The 24,001-nt window shown below is 35.7% G+C and overlaps 4 protein-coding genes across 4 annotated transcripts; 2 read left to right on the top strand and 2 right to left on the bottom strand.

The window, feature by feature from the left end:
- Positions 1-5,128: 5,128 nt before the first annotated feature.
- LOC108986194 (protein LURP-one-related 5-like) lies at positions 5,129-7,228 on the top strand. Its single transcript, XM_018958728.2, has 2 exons — positions 5,129-5,635; positions 6,682-7,228. Exons 1-2 carry the CDS (start codon positions 5,378-5,380, stop codon positions 7,105-7,107), a joined length of 684 nt encoding a protein of 227 aa, XP_018814273.1. The 5' UTR covers positions 5,129-5,377; the 3' UTR covers positions 7,108-7,228.
- A 695-nt stretch (positions 7,229-7,923) lies between these two features.
- LOC108986210 lies at positions 7,924-10,235 on the top strand. The gene is made up of 4 exons (XM_018958751.2): positions 7,924-8,475; positions 8,565-8,679; positions 8,786-8,900; positions 9,091-10,235. Exons 1-4 carry the CDS (start codon positions 8,375-8,377, stop codon positions 9,990-9,992), a joined length of 1,233 nt encoding a protein of 410 aa, XP_018814296.1. The 5' UTR covers positions 7,924-8,374; the 3' UTR covers positions 9,993-10,235.
- Positions 10,236-13,673: 3,438 nt separating this feature from the next.
- Positions 13,674-14,896, bottom strand: LOC108986208 (cucumber peeling cupredoxin-like). The gene is made up of 2 exons (XM_018958748.2): positions 14,544-14,896; positions 13,674-14,227 (listed from the first exon to the last, which is right to left on the bottom strand). Exons 1-2 carry the CDS (start codon positions 14,719-14,721, stop codon positions 13,896-13,898), a joined length of 510 nt encoding a protein of 169 aa, XP_018814293.1. The 5' UTR covers positions 14,722-14,896; the 3' UTR covers positions 13,674-13,895.
- Positions 14,897-22,414: 7,518 nt separating this feature from the next.
- On the bottom strand, positions 22,415-23,214 carry LOC118343683 (cucumber peeling cupredoxin-like). Its single transcript, XM_018958747.2, has 2 exons — positions 23,007-23,214; positions 22,415-22,833 (listed from the first exon to the last, which is right to left on the bottom strand). The coding sequence occupies exons 1-2, from the start codon at positions 23,206-23,208 to the stop codon at positions 22,520-22,522; spliced, it is 516 nt and encodes a 171-aa protein (XP_018814292.2). The 5' UTR covers positions 23,209-23,214; the 3' UTR covers positions 22,415-22,519.
- Positions 23,215-24,001: the final 787 nt, after the last annotated feature.

Raw genomic sequence — 24,001 nt, 5'->3', positions numbered from 1 at the left:
CGTAAATAAAATGATCAAGATTTAGAAGAAGAAAAGCGATAAAAGGTATATCATGAAGTAGTAGAGAGTTTGTACTTTGTATGGCATTCTTTATTTATTTAGTTTTTCGAAAATCTGTTTAGATGTTGGTTTCAAGAACAAAAAGCCGATCACCTAATTAGGTAAGACATCTTAGAAAAAAAAATGAACTCATACATTAATGTATAACTTTCAAACATACATACATCCATGCATGCATGCATATATAATGTATGTATTATTATTATTATGTTTGAGTAACATTAGAGCTACCATCCGAAGTGACTCATCTTCGCACTGCTGCTTTCTTTTATTAGATATTGAGCTCAATTCCAAAACTATACTTCCATTGTTTTGCAACTCAGACACATGAATACCTGCACGTGCTCTTCTTTTCCAAGTCAAGTGCTTAATAGACCCTGCTTTGCTAGCTGGAAGATGACTAACCTCCTGATCACCAGTGCTGACTTGGCCACTTGGTGGATGAGACATCCTAGATTTATATACTGACTTCACTCTATCAACACTTATTCCCTCGAAAAAACTGCCCTTATTAGTAGCAACATTTTCAAAAAAAGATTCTGCCTCAACTGACTCAACCTCCACCCCACCTTGAATATTGTCAACTTTCCTTGCAGAGGAAGGAATAAATGAGTTACCAAAATTTGTCTCCATCTGCTGAGCTGACACTTGTTTCGTGGAGTTCTCCTGATTGCATGCCACAAAATCCTCCCCATGCTAAAACTTATCATCTCTGGACCCCACCTTGCAAGACTAACCAGAATCCTCACTTTGACCATTCTCCAATGAACAACCATTACCAAAGACCTTCCTCGCCATAGAAGACTTATTGAATGGGCTATTACTAGTAGCCCTCAACCATGCAACATATTGTTGATTGAATCCATCCACCAGAAGCTTTCCTTTTTCCAAATTTTCACATCTACCTACCTTGTGTTTAATCAAGCCACAATGGTAGCAGAAGTTAGGTAACCTCTCATACTTAAAAGGGATCCAATACTTTACATCACCCAAAGTAAGAAATCTGCCTCTAGTAAGGGGCTTAGTGATGTCAATCCAAACTTTCACACGTAAAAATTTCCCCCAACGTGCACCACTGCTATCAGCATCAACCATAATGACATCACCCATTGTGTTACTTAATTTTTCACCTGTGCCAATATTCATACCCCAAAAGGCAAATCATGACACTGAATCCAGAAAGGTTCAAGATGAAACTGCATCTCCTTAATAGAATCAACCCCTTCATAGTCTTGAATACAAATCAGGTTCTTGTCAAAGGCCCATGGACGCCCATTGAGATTCTCTTTTTGTCAGTCACATCTTTAAGTTCAATTAAGAACTTGTTCAATCCCACTTCCTCGAACATAACCTTACCTTCAACCTGCCATACTCTTGCTAAGGTTGTTCTGAAAGCCCCTCAGTTAACCTCTTTGTCTGACATCACGCAGACCATAATGCAAGTCTTACTTTTTGTAACAGAGAAGGAAATGTCTTCCTTGCTAATCTCAACTTCCTGTAGTTCCTCCTCAGTCAACTTCAAACCTTCATATAACGATAACAAGACCCTTTCCATGGCACCAGTCTCTACAGGCCAAAACCCAAGAGAAAAACCAACTCTAAGTTTACAGAGAAACTTAGAGAGAAAACCTCACTTTCTCTCAGAGAAAGAAGGTAAACGTCATCCCAAGTATTGTTCGACTCTTGCAATCAATTGGAATTAATGATAGAGATATACGAAGTGACATCCTAGAATTTTTCCAATCTTTATTTATTTCGGACCTTATCTCATTGGTGCATGTACTAAAACTCAAGAAAGCATGTAAAAGGGTAGCCCCATGAAGTTTTTTCTTTCAAGGTACAACAAAATGCATAAAAGTTAAGTTATTCCTTTTTTTATCATATGAATACTAATTTGGTTGCGTTTAATCAGTGGAAGATCTATTCTTTTCCCAGCCCAAAATTCTTTTTGTCATGTTTTTGTTTGAAATTGTTTGGGGTTTGGGCCCTACATCAATGAATCATAATGGATGGATATTTTTAATAAATGAAAGAGAAAATCATTTGCGATAAATAATTAAATCGATCTAGTTAATTCCTTCAGTCATTAACAGGACACATCTATAAACATTTCCCCTGATAAGCTCAAATTAAATTTATGACATCTTTGAAAACTTTTAGAGATAAATTTTTGTAAGGTTTTGTGAAAATGGTGGGAAACCAAATAAAAATTCTTTGCAGAGAGAAGATTCTTTAAAGAATAATTCTATTTGAAAACTTAATAATTCTAGTTTTGGAATTGGATATGAGCAAGGTCTATGACAGAATTGAATGAGATTTCCTTGAAGTAGTGTTGAAAAGAATGGGGTTTGGGGGACACTGGATAGATCTGATTATGAAGTGTGTTATCACAGTGAAATACTCCATTTTGATTAATGGTTCTCCTCAGCAAACTTTACATCCTTCTCGTGGCATAAGGTAATGGGATCCTATTTCCTCTTACCTATTCATTCTTTGCTCATAAGTGTTGGGTCAAATGTTGGATAAAGCTGAGAAAATAGGTTTTATTTCTAGCTTTCCTTTTGCTAGAGGGACTTTACTGGTTAACCACATCTTTGTTTTGCAGATGATAACTTGCTTTTTTGTAAGGCTAATCCTTTGGAGTGGAGCAGACTTTTCAAATTACTCAACTCTTATGAAGCTACCTGAGGTCAAAAACTCAATATTGACAAGTCTGCTATATTTTTTAGCAAGAACACAAAAGCTGATGCAAAACTGGCCATTCTTTCTACTGCAAGAATGAAGGAAGCTAAGTCTTTTGAGAAATACTTGGGGCGCCCTTCTTATGTGGGGAAACAGAAACTGGTAACATTTAGACCCATCCTGGACGGTATTCGAAATAGGATGCAAAGTTGGAAAGTAAAACTCCTCTCTTAGGCACGTAAAGAAGTGTTGTTGAAATCAGTGGTGTAGGCCATCCCAACATATTGCATGAGTATTTTCAAGCTTCCCAGAGCGATTTTGATGGCCATCAACAAACTTATGTAGAAATTCTGGTGGGGTAGCATAGGAGACAGGACTAAAACCCAATAGATTTCTTGGAAATTGCTTGGTAAGTCAAAACTAGAAGGAGGACTTGGTTATAGAGATTTTGAAGACTTTAATGTGGCCCTCCTAGCTAAACCAGGCTGGAGAATTCTGCAACAACCCCATTCACTTGCTGCCAGGGTACTAAAAGCTAAGTACTTCTTTAAATCCAACTTCCTTTATGCAAATGTGGGTAGCAATGCTTCTTATCTCTGGAGAAGCTTCATGACAGCAAAGACAATATTGCAAGAAGGCTTATTATGGAGAATTGGCAATGGAGAATCAGTGAACATATGGCCAGATAGGTGGATCCCTCATCCATCCACTTTTAAAATTCAATCTCCTATGCAAGATCAATATGTTGAGTGGAAGGTTAGTTCTCTGATTGAAAAACCTATCAATTCTTAGAACCAGGTGCTATTAAGAGAAATAGTGAATGCTGAAGAGGCTGATGTTATTAGTAGGATTCCTATAAGTGTTAGCAATACTTCAGATAAATTGGTGTAGAGATGTTCTAGCAATGGTAAGTTCTCTATAAAGAGTGCTTATCTCCTGCTTTGTGATATGGAGGCATCTGAAAAGGGAGAGTATTCTCAGAGATCACTGAGGAAAGACATTTGGGCTATGATATGGAAGCTTAATACTACTAATGCTGGCAGAATGATGATATGGAGAGCATGCCATGAGTCTTTACCCATCAACCAGAATTTGTTTAAAAGGAAGATAGTTGAATCCCCTTTGTGTGCTGTGTGTGGAATGGTACCTGAGTCAGCTTCTCATATTTTATGGCTTTGCAAATTAGCTCAAGATGTGTGGGTTTCAGTTTCAAAAGACTGCAGAAGGTGGCAGTGTTGGATTCATCCTTTAAGGATTTGGTGAGTTATCTGTTTACTGTTCTAGATGAAAATGAAATGGCTATATGTGCTATAACTGTTTACCAATTATGGAAAAGGAGGAACTCTTTTGCATTTGAATGCAAATTCTTGGATCTAAATGCTCTACTACAAATGGTTATTTAGCAGAACATGGATCTCAAGGCTGCTAATCAGAAAGTTGATGAGGGTAGAGTGGTTGAAAGGCAGACTGTTTCCCAGTGGAGGGCTCCTCCTCTCCATGTCTTTAAAGTCAATTGGGATGCATTAGTGGATAAAGTTAACTGCAGAGTTGGGGAAGGAGTCATTGTACGTGATTGGACTGTAAAAGTTATAGCCGCACTTCGATCTCAACGTGATCTTTTTCCTGAGGCATGCCTAGTTGAGGCCTTTATTGCACTTAAAGCTGTTATTCTTGGTAAACAGTTGGGTTTTCAAATAATTATACTGGAAGGTGATGCTCAAAAGGTGTTGAATGATATTAAGGGGGCATCAGAATGTTGGACTACTGTTAGTTTGATGGTTTTTTATATTAGATTGATGCTGCAACTTTCAACATTGATATGTTTCTTTTGTTCCTAGGAAGCTTAATGGGGTTGCACATTGTCTTGCAAATGATGCATTAAAACTCTTTGAGGAGAGCATTGTTTTGAAGGGTGTCCCTCCTTGTATCTATTCTTTGTTGCAAACAACATGAATAAATTGATGTTATTAAAAATAAAATAAAATTAAAGCTACTATTGAGAACTCCTGCTAATGTATTATATATATATATATATATATTCTCTTTATATATATATTTTTAATACTTTTAAATATTTAAAAAATATCATTAAAAATATTTATTTAATCACAAAGAAAAAAAAAAAAAATCGCTAAAGGGAAGACTAGTATTGTTCTATCGTGTGTATGTATATGGACAACGAATAATTTTCTAGCTTTCATCCGATGCATCGTCTCTGAAAAAGACACATGTATATACAGTGGCAAAACCAACAATGTGTTATATATTATTTTATAAGGAAGTCAAAATAATTTTTTAGAGAAAAAGTCTAAAATGAGATTAATATAATATTATTAAATTATATAAAATATATATATATATATATATATATATATATATTTTTTCCAACCTTGGCCCCCCCTGTCCATAGGTCCGCCCCTGTGAATACAGCAAAGAAAAAGTAGGCCACCAAATAGTCCATGCTCCCTTAAATGGCCTATTACGGCTATACCCATGCCATGAGTTGGATGATTCTGCCTTATTGTTTACGCCCGGCCCTTTTTTTCTTTCAATCTGGGTTATATATGGCCGTTTGCTTTGCTCTTCTTCATATACATAGATATAGAAGCTTTACATGAGTCTTAGCTAGCTGTTGATGATGACGACGACGACGACGACGACGACGAATATGGACAAATTTGTGATTGTGGATGAGAAATTCTGCTACCCGGAAGAGACCCATCTGACTGCCCGTAAGACCTCCGTTTTCTTCCCCGGCGACGGCTTCATCGTCTACGACCCACATGGCGAGCTTCTGTTCCGGCATGATTCCTACGGCCCCGATTCCAGACCCAAAGATGAGCTTGTTCTCATGGATCCCTCTGGTAAATGCCTCCTCACCCTTCTTCGAAAGGTACGCGAGATCAGTATTTGAATTTCACTTTCTTTTTTAAATTCTTACTTGAGCATCAACATCTCAAGATTTTAAAAAATTCACACAAATAATAATAAATTAAGTATATATATATATATATATATATATTTTAAAAAAAGTTGCTATATCTATTTAATTACTTTTAAGTTCTAACATCTCAAAGATATGGAATTCCACTTGGTAAATGTTATGAAAATAAATTAATTTATTATAATGGTCCCAGTCAGATATATATTGTCACCTCTGTTTAAGTCAATATTGACATAACAATAATGTGTCCACTTCAATTTTTAAAAATAATCTATAACACAATAATTTCAAAGTATTTAAATAAAATAAAAAAGAAATCAAAAGGTGATAGTGAGTGAGACTGTCTATTATTGTGAGGATAGAATTTAATTTTTTCTTTAACTTGTTTTCTTTGGAAGCCCCTATATTGTTATATAGAAGATTTTATTCGTGGTCGGTATGTAAAGTATATATAATAAAATATTTATATGATATAATTTAATTTAAAAAATAAATTTTAAAATTTGAATCCTACCCTTTTAAGTGATTGTGGACGGTGTGTATTACGCACCAAGCTAGAGAATAGAATAAGAGTAACACTACACTTACTGAATAAGTATTCTGAAAGTGTCTCGATAAGTGCATTTTATTTATTTTTATATATTTTTTTAATCATCATAAACGTAAAAAAAAATAAAAAATTCACAACATTATTAAAAAATACTTTCTTAATTACTAAGTAAAAAAAAATTGTGTTGGAACACACTTATCATTTCTGATAGAATAACTCTCTCTCTCTATATATTGCATACTGAGTATATTTACATATAATGGTGATTGGGCATGCCTCATAAGAGATGAGAGTAATATCATGCTACAAAATTACAAATCACTGGCCTTCATTAATTGGTCTTTCGTCATTAAAAGAATAAACATAAGAATTATGGTGTGATATAAAATGTCACTTGTCAATTTATGATTGGTTGTTGACACATGGCATCCTCAACTTCTCGTAGAAGCCGAGTCTTCACCAAAGGTGGGAAGGGTACATAGGAGAGAAAGCAGAGCATCAAGATCCAATTTTTAGAGTTTCCAGGTCATCTATTATCGGACGGTCAAGATTGGTGGTAGAGGTTCATCAGGGTGATGCTAATAAGGAGTACCAAATTGAAGGGTGTTTTCCACATCGATGCTGTACAATTTACAAGTTTTATGCTGATCAGAACACGTCAAGGGAACCTGTGGCTGAGATCAAGAGAAAAGTAGATCCTTCAACTGGTGTGATGCTTGGGAAGGATGTTTTCTTGTTGTGTCTCAAGCCTGGGGTTGATAGTGCTTTTGCAATGGGATTGGTGCTTATCCTTGATCAAATGTATGGTGATGATGCTGATGATGATGATGTGGAGCATATGGGACATACCTTTGAGGATTCATTATCCTAATAATCTTAGGCTTTTTATTTTTTTAATGTAAAATTTGGTCAAGCTTGGCAGTGTTTCTTTACTTTGAGAGTATCTGTTTTTGATGATTTATTTTTCTTACGAAGACATGAAGCATTGCACATGGAATAGTATCAGTTTTATCTTCATATTAAACCAAACGGTTAATAACTAACTTTTTCCATGGATTTAGCTTATAACTCTTTTTAAAATTACATATAAATTGGAAGGCGATTATAAAATTTTTTAAATTCATGTCATATTGAAAAATCAAAATTAAAGAAAAAAAGTTTACTATTTTTTTATTTATTGAGAAGGGCTACAATCACAAATAAATTTATTTTATATGATATGTTAGATTTATTTTATAATAAAAATAATTTTATAATCTAATATAACAAGGGATGCTAATTCATAGATTTATTGTATTTTTATTTTATAAAATAACAATCATGTTAGCCATTGTAAAGTGTTGTCACAAGGGCATGCGGGGATTATGAGTTGGGCTGGATAGGGTGGTAATTAGGTTTAATTGTGGGGAAGTGGGCTAAGTCAAAGTGTTTGGTGAGGTGAGAGTTGGGTATCTGATGATGGGCCGTGTGCGTTTCGTTTTAAGAGTTGGGTTTTTTAATTGAATATTAAATAAAAGAGCTTTGGCACTATACATTATATTTACTTTTATTTATTTTAATTTTATTATTTTTAAATTAATAAAAATTTTCTATTCATATATCAAAGAAGAAGAAGAAAAAAAAAAAAAAATGGTGTGTAATGCGTGGAAATTATTAATAAAATTTTTCTTTTATTATTAAAAAGCAGGGGCAGGGGTAGAGCTCGACGGGAGGAACTAAGGAAGAGAACAGAAGAAAGGTTGGTAGGTTCATGGGGTGATTAGGTCAGGCACCTCGAGGCGGGGGGTTTCCAAAGTGTCAAAGTGCTAGGATGGGTGGCTGCGGGGGGAAAATGGGGGTCGAGATGACGGCGTGAGAAGGTGCTCAGTGCGGCGGCGGCTTTTGGGATTTGGGTAGGTGAGAAAAGATGTAACATCGGACTATGGTAAAGTGCACCACTGTCCTTTCTCCCCAAAACTATTCCCTTCCAACTTTGCAAATGGAAGTTCGAAACGAGCGCAGAAGCACTGGTACCCTGGCAATCCCGTCGTAGAGCCCTACCTTGTTCCCGCCGATAAGTCGCAAATATCTTTCTCTGTCTTTGTCGCGCTCTCTCTTTACCATATCGATGTGTTCAGACTAAGCTGCTGCTGTTGAAAATGCCAAGGCCGGGCTCTAGACCTTATGAATGCGTTAGGAGGGCTTGGCACAGCGACAGACACCAACCCGTGAGAGGTTCTGTTATACAACAGATTTTCAGGTTCTGGGTCTTCTCTATTTTGATTATTCTCGCGTTCTCTGATGTTCTGTATGTTCATTTAATCAAGTGCCTACCATATGTTTGATTAGGGTTGTCAATGAGTCTCACAGTGCTGCAACTAAAAAGAACAGAGAATGGCAAGAGAAGCTTCCTATTGTGGTTCTGAAAGCAGAAGAAATCATGTACTCCAAAGCAAACTCTGAGGTCTCTCTTCTTCATTTTGCTTATACATAATATTCTTTTCCTGTGCGCGCGATTGAAGATCTAGTTTTTGTGCTTTGTATTGACGTTGCGTAATGTCATTGCGTAGGCTGAGTATATGAATCTTGACACACTATGGGACAGAGTTAATGATGCCATTAACGCAATCATTCGGAGAGACGAGAACACCGAAACCGGCGAGCTTTTGCCGCCATGTATAGAAGGTACTGATTCATTTTTCTATATCATGTTATTCTGTAAACCAAGTTTGTAATGATGCTTCTGGGTTTTTCTCTGCGGAAAAGTATATAAGATTGAGATAAATTTCTACAATGAGTAGTAGTTTAAAATGGAATAAATTTGAGATTGTAATTTGTATTTCCTCTTCTTGTTCTCCCTCCGTGTGTTCTTCAGCTGCCCTTAACCTGGGTTGCACTCCCGTGAGGGCTTCAAGAAGCCAACGGCTCAGTAATCCTAGGAGTTACCTTACCCCGAGAGCACCAGAACCTGCCCCTGCACCTGCTAGAATTTTGGATAAAACCACTTGTGAACAACGTCCATTTTTGCCATTTCACCCCGGAAATCAGTTACACTTTGCGAAAGCTACTACTGCGAGTCCTACTCATCAGGTCCCAGAATCTGACTACCATATCGACCGAAACACTAACCTCACCGTCCCTTCCAATTACCCTCTCTTGGCAGAAAACATTTCTTCTGGCTGGAACCCGTTGATAACAATGGAAAGGAATACCCCACTGAACTTGGGTACAATGTATCCATTGTATTATGGAACACACAATCAAACTAGAGAGTCCCAATTAGGCTCCCGGATCCCAGAAGGGCAACATTCTAAGACTATATACATTGGGAAACCCATTAATGCGACAACTGGAAAGTCTGCTGAAGAGGGTATATTGCAGAACCCTTTCTCCTGTATGAACACTGAAAATGCTTCAAATAGATTCTTGCAAGTGGATGTCCTGGACACCCAGGAGAAGCCAAATGAGAGGGAATGTGACTTGTCTTTGAGTTTGGGTCTATTTTCACAGTCATCTGTAGGCATTGAAAAGAGATCAGTATGTGAAGTGGAAGATGCTGGTTCAACCAGTTCTCAAGAGGGGGCAAGGTTTAGTGATTTGTCTCCCAAGACAAAAAAGGAGTTCAATTTTTTCCCAAGGAAGGCTGCTTTTTACCCTTTTGACTCCAGTTCGAGAGAGTGGAATACAGAGGGTGAAGGTCAGACTAGGGAGGCAACAATGAGGAAGCGCAAGGCTCCCTCTACAAGGATGAGGATAGGTGATTTTACTGGAAATTAGAGCTCGCATCCTACCGGCTTACTGGTCATATTAAATGGCAAGGAGGTTTGTAGACAATCCTTCACTTTTGTATTGTATATATGCTTTGAAATCCTAGATGCCCTGAAACATTTTGTTAATTCCATTTTCTGACCTCTGAATCTCTGTAGCTCTCTCTCATTGTGAAATTTTAGAAGCAGATGGTTGGAAGTTGCAATGGTTTTAAATGAGAATTTGAAAGAAAATCTTGGTTGAGGGCTCACATCCTACAACGTCTTGCAGATGTTATTCTAACTAATTTAGTGTCTAACTTGCAAGTTTTGTTCAATGCATTGGATTAAGTAGTTTATTTGTAGATGAATTAAGACACTGATTTGACTGAAACAGAAAAATAACATTGTGGAGAGAAGATATGAAAAAGTACAGGGATATTAACTAAAATTAAGACACTGAACTTTAATAGGTCCAGTATGCATATAATGTCAGATTCCAACTTATGTACCTACGCTTGAAATGTATGACTCCAACTTAGGTTGTAACCTAAATAAGAAGCATTTTTAAGGGAATGCGGGGGCAGTTTTAAGTGTTTTATGCAAATTTGTGGTCACATTAGGCTTTAGAGAATCCAATGCTAGTGTTCTCAAATTACATAATGTTTTATTTTAAATTATTTGGAAAGCTTATGTGGGTGCGCATCATTTGTGGTTGGAGATAGTTGAGGGGTTCTTTTTGATACATTATTTGCCAATATAATGATTCTGTCAAAAGGATTTCCTTGTTCACTGTAGGAGAGAGCTTTAGTTAAAAGATATCATCTAGTAGCTTTGGATAAGAACATTTGTACCTTGTGGATTTGCTGCATGTTTCAGGTCTGGCGGTTCCATAGAAGAGTCAGTTTTCTCCTTTTTTGATAAGTAAGAAAGATTTTATTGAAACAAGTAATAGGCATAGCTCAAGTACACAGGAAATATCGGAAAGCCAAAAGCCAGAACCTAATTACAAGTTAGGAACTAGAAAAAGATAATAGAAAATTATGAGCACCAGTCCCATTTAATACAATAGCCAAAGTCCAAAGAAATACTATGTGAATAAAGAAACACTAGCTCCTTTTCTTCTTCTTTTTTTCCTTTTTGCCTCTCCCATAGTCTTTCTTCAGGGTGATTAGAGTGGAGAAATCTTGTCAAATGTTTGAGTATGCAAAAGTGGTCTGGGGCTTCTTTTCCCACTTGACATGGGGATTGTGCGAACAAAATGTCGAGAAGAAATAGGAAAGAGTTATCAATTTGTAATCAACCCTGCTGCAGAGTGCCTGATGGTAAGTACGATTTTGACAAAGAATGATTTTATAGCTCACCTTTCTATCCATCACCTGTTCGGCTTTGATTTTAATCTCTTCAAATTGCCTAGAAATTTTTGTGGTTGGTTATTTGTTGGATGGATGACGGAAGATTCCTTGCTCAAACCAGACTTCTAGTAATGCCTCTCTGGCTCCCTGTTTCTAAGGTGAAAGAATTGAAAATTCTCTTCCCTTTAAGTGTGATTGATTTTAGATTTAGAGACTTAAAATTTTCAAAAATAGAGAAAGGAATAAGAAAATCTAGTTGGAACTGTTACACTTGTAACTTTGGGGTTGTTTCCTTAGTGGGAGGTGGGAGATTTTTTTCCCTTTAACTTTCCAGTCATTTAAGCATAAAACTAGAGGTGTATTGCTAGTCAAGAAAGACCATTGGTTTTAACTTCTCCTCCCCCCCCTCGAACCCATTATTTTATTTACACTTCTAAATACATCAGAGTTTAGTCATAAGTCAGTCGTCTATTTATTAATTAATGCATGTGTGTATCTAAACCCCTTTTCTAAGTTTGTTAACAATGAAATCGTCCCCATCTGAGTTGTAACGAAACCAAATGGTATTGCTTTGTAAGTTTTATCTTTCTAAAATAGGGTGAATGGTTTACAGGGCAGGATTCAATCCAATGAAATCCCTCTGTGGGAAAGAAAGGTTGGTGATACTTTAATAGTATCATATTTGGATAATGATAGGCTTATTATCCTCCTACCACCATTCTATTTGAAATTTTTATTTTTTTTATCATTTTTTTAAGTCTTTTTTTAACATCCTTAATTATTAAAAAAAATTAAAAAAATATTCAACTTCAGTAATAATCACTTTTTTTAACCATTAAGTAAAAAAAAAAAAAAATTTAAAAAAAATTTAAAAAAATAAAAGGAGTAGTAAATGGGTGCGAAGAAGTAATTAGCCTATTATTATTCATCATGTTTTAGGCCCACCATATATATATATATATATATATATATATATATATATATATATTTATTGGACACCCCTAAGATCCAAATTATGCTGGGTTTCTTCAAACCCCAAAGGTTATAAAATTTAAGTAATGCTAGATATAATTTTAGAATATGTAAATTTTGAGTACTTTTTTTGAAAAAAAGTGGAGTCTACTATTAAAAAATTAAATTTTTTTATGTGGATTGTATATTCATTTATTTTTTTAAAAATTTGTGCGTGAGGCTTGCACATCTTAAGACTGATTGCAAATATCATTTCTCATGAGATTGATCATGAATCTGTAAAACCCTAGGCAACATTAAAGCTTGTTTGGAAAGTGAGATGATATAAAAATTCTATGAATAATAGTAAAATAATTTGAGTTAAAATGTTTTATTTAGTTTTGAAAACTGAGAGAAAAAGTGAATAGAAATATTATAAAGTTAAAATATTATTAGAATATTATTTTTATTCTGAAATTTGAAAAGGTAGTATTATGTTTTATGTTTTATTTGAAAGTTTGAAAAAATTATAATGATTAAATGAAAAAATTGAAGATTTGAAATTGAAAAATATTTATATTTGAGTGATGTTTGAAGAGAAATTATTAAAAATTTTGAAATGAGATAAGATTATTTCACTTTCCAAACAATCCCTAAAGTAGTTAGATTCAATGGGACCAAAAAGAACAATTTCAATTCCATGAATTGAAAGGAGCAATGCTCTATAAGCAAAAGTTCAACCTCTACTACACATTAGCAGTAGGTTCAAGAAATCAAGCAATTCTCGAGACAAGACGACTTTTGCTCCGCTAATTTATCTAACCCATCTTTCAAGTTCTACTTTTTAGACGCATTGGTCAAAAGTCCTGCGTTTATATTCAATTGTCCCCCCCGGCGACAGACTTTGTAAAGTCTGGAAATTCAACATTTATAGCTTGGTGTAGTGACCTGTAGTCGGCCACCCACTCTCCATTATTTGAAGGAAAGTAGCTCCACGATGAAACATTAATGGCCAATGGCCATTAACTCCTCCATTTTAGTGGGTAGCTAGCTAGAAAATGTCTACCGATTTAGTAAATTTTTTTTTAATATTTAAAAAAAAATAAAAAAAATTACAAATTTATTAAAAAAAAATACTTCCTTAATTATAAAATAAATAAATAATTCGGTACAAATTTTCTATAGATATTTTATGTGAAAGTAGTGTTTTCCTTTCCTAAAAGCCTAGCTTACTAATTAAATAACTGAGCAATGGTGACTAAATTGACAGCAAACACTATGAAAAAAATAAAAAAGATTTATTAAGATAAAGTATATATATTTTTTAATGTAAATTTTATTTTTTCAAAAGAATTTATACTGAACTTTTACAAACTAAATTTATAAATATCAATTTATCTAAACAATTTAGCAAAACTGAACTGAGATGATTTTATTGATATATATATATAAAATATTATACTCATGTAAGCATGCATTAGTCACTACATATAATAATAATAATAATACAGGATGAAGCACCATAACAAGTAGACGTTAAAAGCAAAGAAACAAACGGAAGGAAAAGATCGATGAGGATCATGATGTTACACATGCAATATATAATGCATGTGGCCGGGGACAATGGTTTATATAGTGATCAGGAAAGAGATGATGGCTATGGTGGAGAGAAGTGCAGGTACGAGAGCAGCAGTGGGCATGGAGGCTGAGGAGCCAGATGGGGATGGTGGAGACGTTTTTGGCGTTGTGGTTGAGTTGGTTTCTGCCACGGAGGTCACAGCCAGCTTCTGGCCATTTGTACAGTGAGGCCCGACAGTGCAGATGAAGTAGCGAGAGGTGGTATTAGTAAGGGTGACACTCACAGGACTGGTGCTCATAGGCTCGCCGTTCGTCTTTGTGCAGTCGTCGTATTCAGTCTTGGTCACTTCCAACACATCGTGCGTCGCAGTCCATTTGAATTCTACTCAATCGCAAAAAGGGAAACCAAATCAAAATCAAAATTAGTACTCCCCTGTAATCTTTCCAGTACTGCCGCATCTATAAAATAATTTCACAAAATTAACGGATTTCATCTGATTTATTAAATTTATTTTATAATAAAAATAATTTTAAAATTGATGAATCACGTTAAATCACATCATTTTATAAAATTATTTTATATAATTTCTTTATGAATAGACTATTTTCCTAATCTTTAAGTATACAATTCAACAGGTTAATTATATATATATATATATATATTATATGTTTGTAAAAGGAGTAGTGATTGTACGTACCCAAGATGTCGCCGACGGAGAATTTCTGAGCGCTAGCCCAGGTGGTGTAAAAGGAGGTGGAGGACGGTACGTCCCAGCCCACAGTACTGTCTCCAACCTCGTGTGTTACAGCAGTTGCAGCATCTATGAAAGCCACCATCAAGACCAAGTACCTGATCATGATGATGATCAAACCCATATTATAATTGCGGCAGGCTATCTGGCTGGATTCTTAATAAATTTACTGTGTTTCTCAGGTCGTCCCTGCCCTTAAAGAAGATAAGAGAAGCGAAACTATGGAAAGTACTTACGAAGGGATCAGAAGAAGAAAAAGAAGAGAGGGGTACCCAAAAGAGAGAGAGAGAGAGAGAAATTTTATAGCCACTCGTCTCCATGAGACTCTCCTATGTATCGCTAGCTTTAAGACTTTATCCACAAGGTGCATGGCTGTGGTGACATTGCTACGTACTAGCTTTCAAGTTTGAATAGTCAAACCACTGCAGCGTACGTAGCGTTTGGCTATACGAACGAGTTAATCCTATAAAATGAAATCCTCCATAAATTAAATTGAGAGAGCTCATTTTTAGGATATGGACTCTCAATTTATTTATATTTAAATATATCTCAATGAGACTCATAAAATATTATTTTTAGGTCATCTTAAATTATCTCAACATTCAAATGGAATCGAAATCAAAATTAAAATAGCCCTACACCGTACATGCATGCTTGCTTTGCCGGATTCGTCCAGTTTTTTCTGAATAATAAGAAAAATGGAAAATAGAATATAATAAATTTGGTTTCATTGCCAGAGTCTTTTTAAACCAGATGATATAAGGTCTGATCTCCAAATGATCGAACTATATTCGAACCTCCACTCATGTATAAAAAAAAAAAAAAATTAGTCCCATTATTTCTTGACTCATGCATGTTCGAGAAAAAAGCCATTATGAATATAACTTTTCATCCGTTGAAGGAGAGTCCATCAACATTAGGGTGCGCATTGGTCCCATTAATTGCATCATCAAGAGGACGTACCGATTTCAATTCATGATCAATTACTTTATAAAACTAAGTTCAGATATTGTTAATATCATATTGGTGCTTCACGTAAATCATGTAACGAACTGTGTACCACTCAAGAAGCTTATTATAAAGTTGTACACGATGCATTTAATTGCTAGCTATTGGCCGGTGAAGTTGAAACGGGTAATTAAGATTTAAGGTGCTAGCTAGTCAAATTGGTGTACGTTTTCAACGAGCTGGAAATAGCAGATGGAACTCTTTATTTTAACTTAATTTATATATATATATATATTTATATATGCAGCTTTATAATTAATATGTTCAAGCAAAATTTGATTGTATTGAAAAATGTTACCACAAATGGACGGTTGGCCTGCTTATTCTCATGAAGTACATACATATATACGTTGTGATCACTTGCCTTTTGCATGACATATATGGGTCCTTTTTTGGTTGATTTGGACGTTTTCACTGGCTAATGGCTATGCATATGGCTTATGTCGAGACATGCATCTCGAACATCATCCCCACGAGTCTGATGAGAGCACAAACTAATTAAATACTTTTGTAAACCACCAACTCATGAGAATGATTTGATAGGATTCAGAGGTGATCAATCTAATCTTCCATATATGAAACAGTAAATGTGAGATCACCCCATATTTCCATCCAGATCAAAATAAATAAATCTGGCTGAAAACCGAGCTAAAGCTAGGGCAAGGGATTGGGTCCTGTTATGATCTTGTAAAGATTTATTCAAGAGTTCTTGTATGCAAAACTCAAATAAAGAAAATATGATAGCAAATATTCACAGGCAGAACCAAATAGATACAATAAATCCATAACCCCTTTCAACAGAATCAAAGATATTAAGAAATCGAGCAATAATGAAAACAGTAATCAAAGAAATAAAGAAGTAAAGAAATAAAGAATCAACACAACTTATTTACGTGGTTCGACCCTAATGGTCTATGTCCACGGCAGGAATTGTCTCAGAGCTTTATTGATGATCAATGTCCTTCACAGAGAAGCCTCAAAATCACATGTATATACAAAGTCCTCACTCTCTCTTAGAAAATCGCAGTGATTTTCTTCTCCAAGTGAAAAACCTTTACAAACCCTAGATTTCCCTTCTCTGTTCTCTCTCTCTTTGTATCGAAGCCGCCTCAAACAATAGAATGCGAAAATGAGAATAATCTAGGGTTTACAACATGAAAGCTACATATATATAGGATAAAACAGATGTTGACATGTGGAATGATCTAGTGGCATCAAATCCATAATACGGCAGCTTTAAGCACTGGCACCTCACGTGAGAACAACTTCATCCTTATTAACTTCAATGGTCCTGATTTTGCCACTTGTCTCTCATCCATTCACTCATGAAAGAGAAACATATTAGACAGAAATTAAAAGGCAACAGATAAATGTATTGACACATTATTACAAATCTCCACCATGGCAAAACATTTAGTTGCCAAGTATTCACCAACCCTCATCATTGGCTTATTCCTGCATTGTCCCTCTAATGGTATGGCAGTCTAGAGGTGACAGACTCTAGACTGCCATACCATTGTCTGAACTTAGAACAAGGGAGAGATTTAGTCATCATATCTGAGGGGTTATCTTTAGTTGAGACCTTCTCCACACATGCTATTTTGAATTCTATAACATCCCTTACAAAATGAAGCCTTATATCAATATGTTTGAACCTTTTATGGAAAACTTGATTTTTAGCTAAGTGTAGTGTACTTTGGTTATCATAGTGTATTGTGATGTTGCCACTGTAAATGTTTAACTCACTTATAATACCTTTTAACTATATGACCTCTTTTACAGCTTCAGTCAATATATATTCAGCCTCCGTGGTAGACAAAGCTACCACAGATTGTAAGTGTGATTTCCAGCTGATAACTCCCCTAAAAGCAGTAAATACATACCCAGTTAAGGACTTCCTTGTGTCTACATTTCTTGTAAAATCAAAGTCTACAAAACCAGTTAGCCCATACCCTTTTTCAACATTATTCCAAAAACTGAGACCTAAATCAGTAGAGCCTGCCAGGTACCTAAGTACCCATTTGATGGCTTGCCAATGAGTTTTTTTAGGATTTCCCATAAATCTACTAACAACACTCACAACATATGTCAAATCAGGTCTAGAACAAACCATTGCATACATAATACTTCCCACCATGCTAGTATAGGGAATTTGTTGCATAAACCTAATACCAAGTTCTGTTTTAGGGGTTTGATCTAAATACAATTTAAAGTGTTGACCTAAAGGAGTGTTGACAGGTTTTACATATTCCATACCAAATCTCTTCAGAATTTTAGAAATGTAATTTTTCTAATATAAGTGTAACACTCTTGCATCCCTGTCCCTTTCAATTTCCATTCCTAAAATTCTCTTAACGGGACCCAGCTCCTTCATTTCAAACTCTGATTTTAGCATACATTTAACTTGTTCAATTAAACCAGTGTCTTTACAAGCAACCAGCATGTTATCAACATACAAAAGGAGATAAACATAAATTCCTTTTTCTTTCTTGTAATAGACATAACTATCATAGCAACTCCTTTTAAAATTGTTACTAATCATGTGTGTATCAAACCTTTTATACCACTGCCTAGGTGATTGTTTAAGACCATATAAAGATTTTTTAAGAAGCCACATTTGATTATTTTTTATTTCATGTGTAAAACCTTCAGGAGGTTGCATATAAATTTTTTCCTCAAGTTCTCCATGCAAAAAAGTAGTTTTAACATCCAATTGTTCTAGATGCAGATTTTCAAAAGCTGTATAAGCTAGTAGTAGTCTAATTGAGCTGTGTTTAACCACATGAGAGAAGATTTCATTAAAGTCAATTCCTTCTCTCTGTGTAAAGCCTTTGGCTACTAGCCTAGCCTTATACCTGGTCCATTCTATCCCTAGTATACTTCCCTTTTTCTTATAGATCCATTTTGATCCAACTAGTTTCACTTCTTGAGGTTTAGTCACTAAAACCCAAGTTTTATTCTTGTTTAGGGGATTCCATCTCCTCATGCATGGCTAAAATCCATTTAGAGGAGTCTTTGCAATTCATAGCCTCTTTATAGGACCTAGGTTCCTGATTAACTACCTCATTAGCTACAGTTAGAGCAAACATGGTAAGTTCAGCTTGATCATACCTTATAGGTGGTTTAATAACTCTCTTTTGCCTATCTCTAACCAGGTTATAGGAGCTAACTCCACCTTGATCCATGCTCCCTGAGATTTCTTCCTCAGAGTTACATCCTTCTACAAGTTCAGGTTTAGGTTGGGTGTTAACCTGCTCCACTTCAACCTGCAAATCCTTTAAGGAGTTGTCAGCTCCTAGGTTTGGTATATCTCCCTGTACTCGAGCCATTTGTGACTCATTAAAAGTCACATCCCTACTTATAATGCACTTGTACCTACCAGGTTCATCTGCCCAAAGTTTATACCCCTTAACCCCTTCAGGATACCCTATAAAAATGCACTTGAGTGTCCTAGGTTCCAGTTTATCAGTTTTTGAATGTGCATAGGCAACACACCCAAAAACTCTTAGATGGTTATATGAGGGGGGTTTTCCAAACCATAATTTTTGAGGGGTTTTAAACCCTATTACAGAGGAGAGACACTTATTTATGAGGTATACAACAGTAGTGGCAGCTTCTGCCCAAAAGGTTTTGGGCAGCCCATAATTGGACAACATGCACCTTACCCTTTCTAAGATGGTCCTATTCATTCTTTCAGCTAACCCATTTTGTTGAAGGGTTTCCCTCACTGTCTTATGCCTAAGGATTCCCTCTTTTCTATAGTACATGTTGAACTCATTAGACAAGAACTCTAAGCCATTGTCAGTTCTTAGAACCTTGAGTTTTCTACCACTTAGTTCTCCACTAAAGACTTCCACTCCTTGAACTTATCAAAAGTGTCACTTTTATTCTTTAAGATATAAATCCAAACCTTTCTAGAGTAATCATCTATAATGGATAGGAAGTAACTCCCTCCATTATGAGAACTTACTCTTGCTGGTCCCAAAAGGTCAGAATGGACATAATCTAAAGTTTGTTTTGTGTTATGAGTGGCTGACTTAAAGCTAACCCTCTTAGCCTTCCCATAAATGCAATATTAACATAACAGTAAATTGCTTAAGTTTTGGTCACTCAGCATCCTCTGTTTTTGCAACTCTAAAAGGCCCATCTGACTTACATGTCCAAGTCTCCTATGCCATAGTACGGATTGGTCCTCTACAATGTTCTGTATAGGGAATGCTTCCCCAACTATAGTTTTTCCAAGTAGTGTGTATAAACCATTTTTAATAACCCCTTTCATAATAACTAGAGAGCCTTTTGTAACCCTAATAACCCTTGCCTCAGACTTGAAGGTATATCCTGATAAATCAAGAATGCTAAGAGAAATTAAATTTCTCTTTAACTCAAGTATAAATCTGACTTCCCTCAAAACTCTTTCAATACCATCATGCATTTTCAATCTAACTAACCCTATCCCCATGATTTTGTAGAACTTATTATTTCCTAGAATTACTTGCCCCCCATTTAACTCGGAGAATGTTTCAAACCATTCTCTGATTGGACATATATGAAAAGAACAATCAGAATCCATTATCCATTCTGTTTTTTAGTCTACTTCACCCACAGTGAGAACCTCAACACTCTTATATCCCTCTAACACCACAGAGGCATCGCCTGCCTCTTTAGGTTTATTCTCAAAGTTGTTTTTTCTTTCAGGGCAATCTTTGTTAAAATGCCCTTCCTTGTGACAATGAAAACATTAAAAGTGTTTTCCATTTGACTTAGACCTAAATTTTTTAACATCATTTTTGCCCCTCTTCTCTCTCTTTTCTGTTCTGCCCCTAACTATCAAGCTTTCCCCATGATTTTGTTTAGACTCCCCTTTGTTTTGAAGTTCCCTAGTGTGAAGTACAGATTGTACTTCATCTAATGTGAGTCTCTACCAAACATTATAGTCTCTTTTAGGCTTTGGTTTGATGAGTCCAATGAACTCATCAAGAGGATAGCTTAATCCTCATCCTCCACCTTAATGTCTATGTTTACTAAATCTAAAATGATTTTGTTAAAGTCATCAATGTGCTGTCCTATTGGTGTTCCAGAAATCATTTTAAAGGTATACAATTTGGTTTTTTTATGAAGTCTATTGGCTAAAGATTTAGTCATGTAAAGATTCTCTAACTTCAGCCATATACCCGCAGCAGTATCTTCACTGGCCACCTCTCTCAAGACTTTATCTCCAAGAGAGAGGATTAAGACACTGTGAGCTTTCTGGAGAATGTCCTTCTAGATAGTCTTCTTGTCTTTCTCTTTCGAGGAAGATCCCTTTTTTTTTTTCACCAAGGAGAGCATCTTGCAGTCCATGTTAGATTAGCAATGCCCTCATCTTAATCCTCCATAGCCCAAAATCATTTTCAACCGTGAATTTTTTAATATCAAACCTCATGGTCCCCATCCACCTGGCTCTGATACCACTTGTTATGATCTTGTAAAGATTTGTTCAAGAGTTCTTGTATGCAGAACTCAAATAAAGAAAATATGATAGCAGACATTCACAGGTAGAACCAAACATATACAACAAATCCAGAACCCCTTTCAACAGAATCAAAGATATCAAGAAATCGAGCAATAATGAAAATAGTAATCAAAGAAATAAAGAAGTAAAGAAATACAGAATCAACACAACTTATGTACGTGGTTTGACCCTAATGGTCTACGTCCACGGTAGGAATGGCCTCAGAGCTTTATTGATGATCAATGTCCTTCACAGAGAAGCCTCAGAATCACATGTATATATAAAGCCCTCACTCTAAAAAAATCACAGTGATTGTCTTCTACAAGTGAAAAACCTTTACAAACCCTAGATTTCCCCTCTCTATTCTCTCTCTCTCTCTCTCTGTATCGAAGCCGCCTCAAACAACAGAATGCGAAAATGAGAATAATCTAGGGTTTACAACACGGAAGCTACATATATATATGATAAAAAAAATGTTGACACGTGGAATGATCCAGTGACATCAAATCCATAATACGGCAGCTTCAAGCACGGGCACCTCACGTGAGAACAGTTTCAGCCTTATTAACTTCAATGGTCCTAATTTTGCCACTTGTCTCTCATCCATTCACTCATGAAAGAGAAACATATTAGACAGAAATTAAAAGGCAACAGATAAATGTATTGACACATTATTACAGGTTCCCAAGACGAAAATCAAGCTAGGGTTTTGATTGCAAAATCTCTAGAGAAAGGGGAAAGTCAAAGAAAAACCAAAGCTCATGATGTAAGGTGTACAAACTCTAAGGGATTCGGCAAGAGCGGAATAAATAGAGATTCTAATAACCATTCTCCTCAAGATGATAGCATACGCCAGCACACGCTAGCACACACCCATCTAATTCCAGAAGTTCTGCTGCATCCCTTATTTTTAGCTTGTAATCTTTTTTATTCTTGACATGTACAGCTTCATTTTTTTTATTCTTGGCACGTACAGCTCTGTTTTTATTCTTGTATAGTTCCTTCCTTTTCTGTAAGTAAACATGTAATACTCCCTTATAAATACTAGAAACTCTGTCTGTTCCATCATGAGACAGTTTTCTCAAAATTCTTTAGAGTCTACAGAGAGATAGAGACAGAGATGCGAATTTGGAGAGGAGAGTCGGTGTGAGGAGAAAAAGTTTACCATTCGGGCTTCAGAGAATTGCAACTTGTGCGAGAGGCAGAGTGAGAGAGAGGTAATTCATACTGATTGTGGGTAGAATTCATCAAACCCAATATCTAATAAAAAAACTTTACTAAGGCAAGTAGTGAACTGATGGTAATTCATACTGGACATTATATATATGATCATCTAACATAACAGGTACTAAAAAGCAAAAGAAAAATTAGAGGATCATGTTAATATACAATATGCCAGCGGGGGTTGGGGGGCGCATCGATCTTAGATAACAAAGATAAAAGAGATGGCTATGGTGGAGAGAATTGCGGGTAAGACGACAGAAGCAGTGGGGAAGCTGGAGGCTGATGATCCAGGTGGTGTTGTGGGTACGTTGGCTGATGCCACGGATGTCACAGCTAACTTCTGGCCGCGTGCACAGTGAGTACCGATACTGCAGATGAAGTAGCGCGTGCCAGCGGTAACGGTGGTAACTACAGGACTGGTTTCCCAAATTGGCCCATTCGTCTTTGTGCAGCCGTCGTATTCAGCTTTTGTCATCACTTCCAACACATTGTGCGTCGAATTCCATTTGAATTCTGCTCATCACAAACTAAATTAATTAGCTACGTACGTTACGCGGTACCCATAAACTAAATTAAATCCAAGTTGTTCATGCAACTTTTGCAAATTAATCATCATCTCATGTTCGTGATGTAAAGTAGTTATAATGAGTGATTGTAGTAGAAGTAGTAGTAGAAGGTATTAGTACCCAAGGTGTCGCCGACGGCGAATGTCTTGGAGCTAGCCCAGGTGGCGTAGTATGAGGTGTTCGGAGGTACGGTCCATCCTAGGCTGCCTCCAACCTCGAATGTTGTTGCGGCAGTTGCAGCCTCTATGATATTCAGAGCTACCATGATCAAGACCAAGCAGTCCATGATGAACAAACGTCGACGTCCCATGCTATGATCCATCTGGCCAGCTAAATTTATAGCATCTAATTAAAACTTGCTGTGTTCCACAGGTGTCCCTGCTAGCTTGACCAGGTGGCCTCGTCTGTGAAAATAAATAATTTCTTTTCTTTTAATTATTATAAATTTTTTAAAATTTAAAATAAAAATAATATTTTAATAATATTTTATTTAACTTTTATTTCATAACGTCAATTTACGTAAACAATTGAAAACTTAATTTATGTCTCGTTTATTTTTAAGAATAAAATTTTAAATTTTAAAAACTTTTCATCTAATCTTATCTTATTATTTTAATTTTTTTAAATTTTTATATAAAATAAAATAAATAATTTAATTTTTTTAAATTATAAAATAAAAATAATATTAAAAAATATTTTATAATAATATTTTATTTAAAATTTTAATTTTAATTTATTTTATATCATCTCATTTTTTTAAAAAATAAATGAGCCATTAGTGTTCAGACAAATAGATTGATGAAGAAGAGGCTAGATGCGTACGGGTACCCGAAAAAGACAATATTTTTTTATAGGACAGGATTAGGCCGGCGGCCGAGGATGAAAAATGACAAGGTTGCTGGAGTAGTAGCCTTCGAGTTGTAGCCACTCGTCTAGACGAGAGCCATTAATCTCCAACCAAACTCTTTCTCCACAACGTGGCGTGCGACTCTGGTGCCTCGCTTTGAATTGTCAGTTGAATGCAACGTCATGTCTCATATATATGGTAGTAATTCGTAAAGATGGGTTCACAATGAGAAAATAACTCGGCTCGTTTTTCTTGTGGCGGTGATATC

The sequence above is a fragment of the Juglans regia genome, chromosome 10 (genome assembly GCF_001411555.2).
Source record: "Juglans regia cultivar Chandler chromosome 10, Walnut 2.0, whole genome shotgun sequence".
Classification (NCBI taxonomy): domain Eukaryota; kingdom Viridiplantae; phylum Streptophyta; class Magnoliopsida; order Fagales; family Juglandaceae; genus Juglans; species Juglans regia.
The sequence above is the reverse complement of the archived record's forward strand: the minus strand, read 5'-3'. Positions and strand labels throughout refer to the sequence as shown.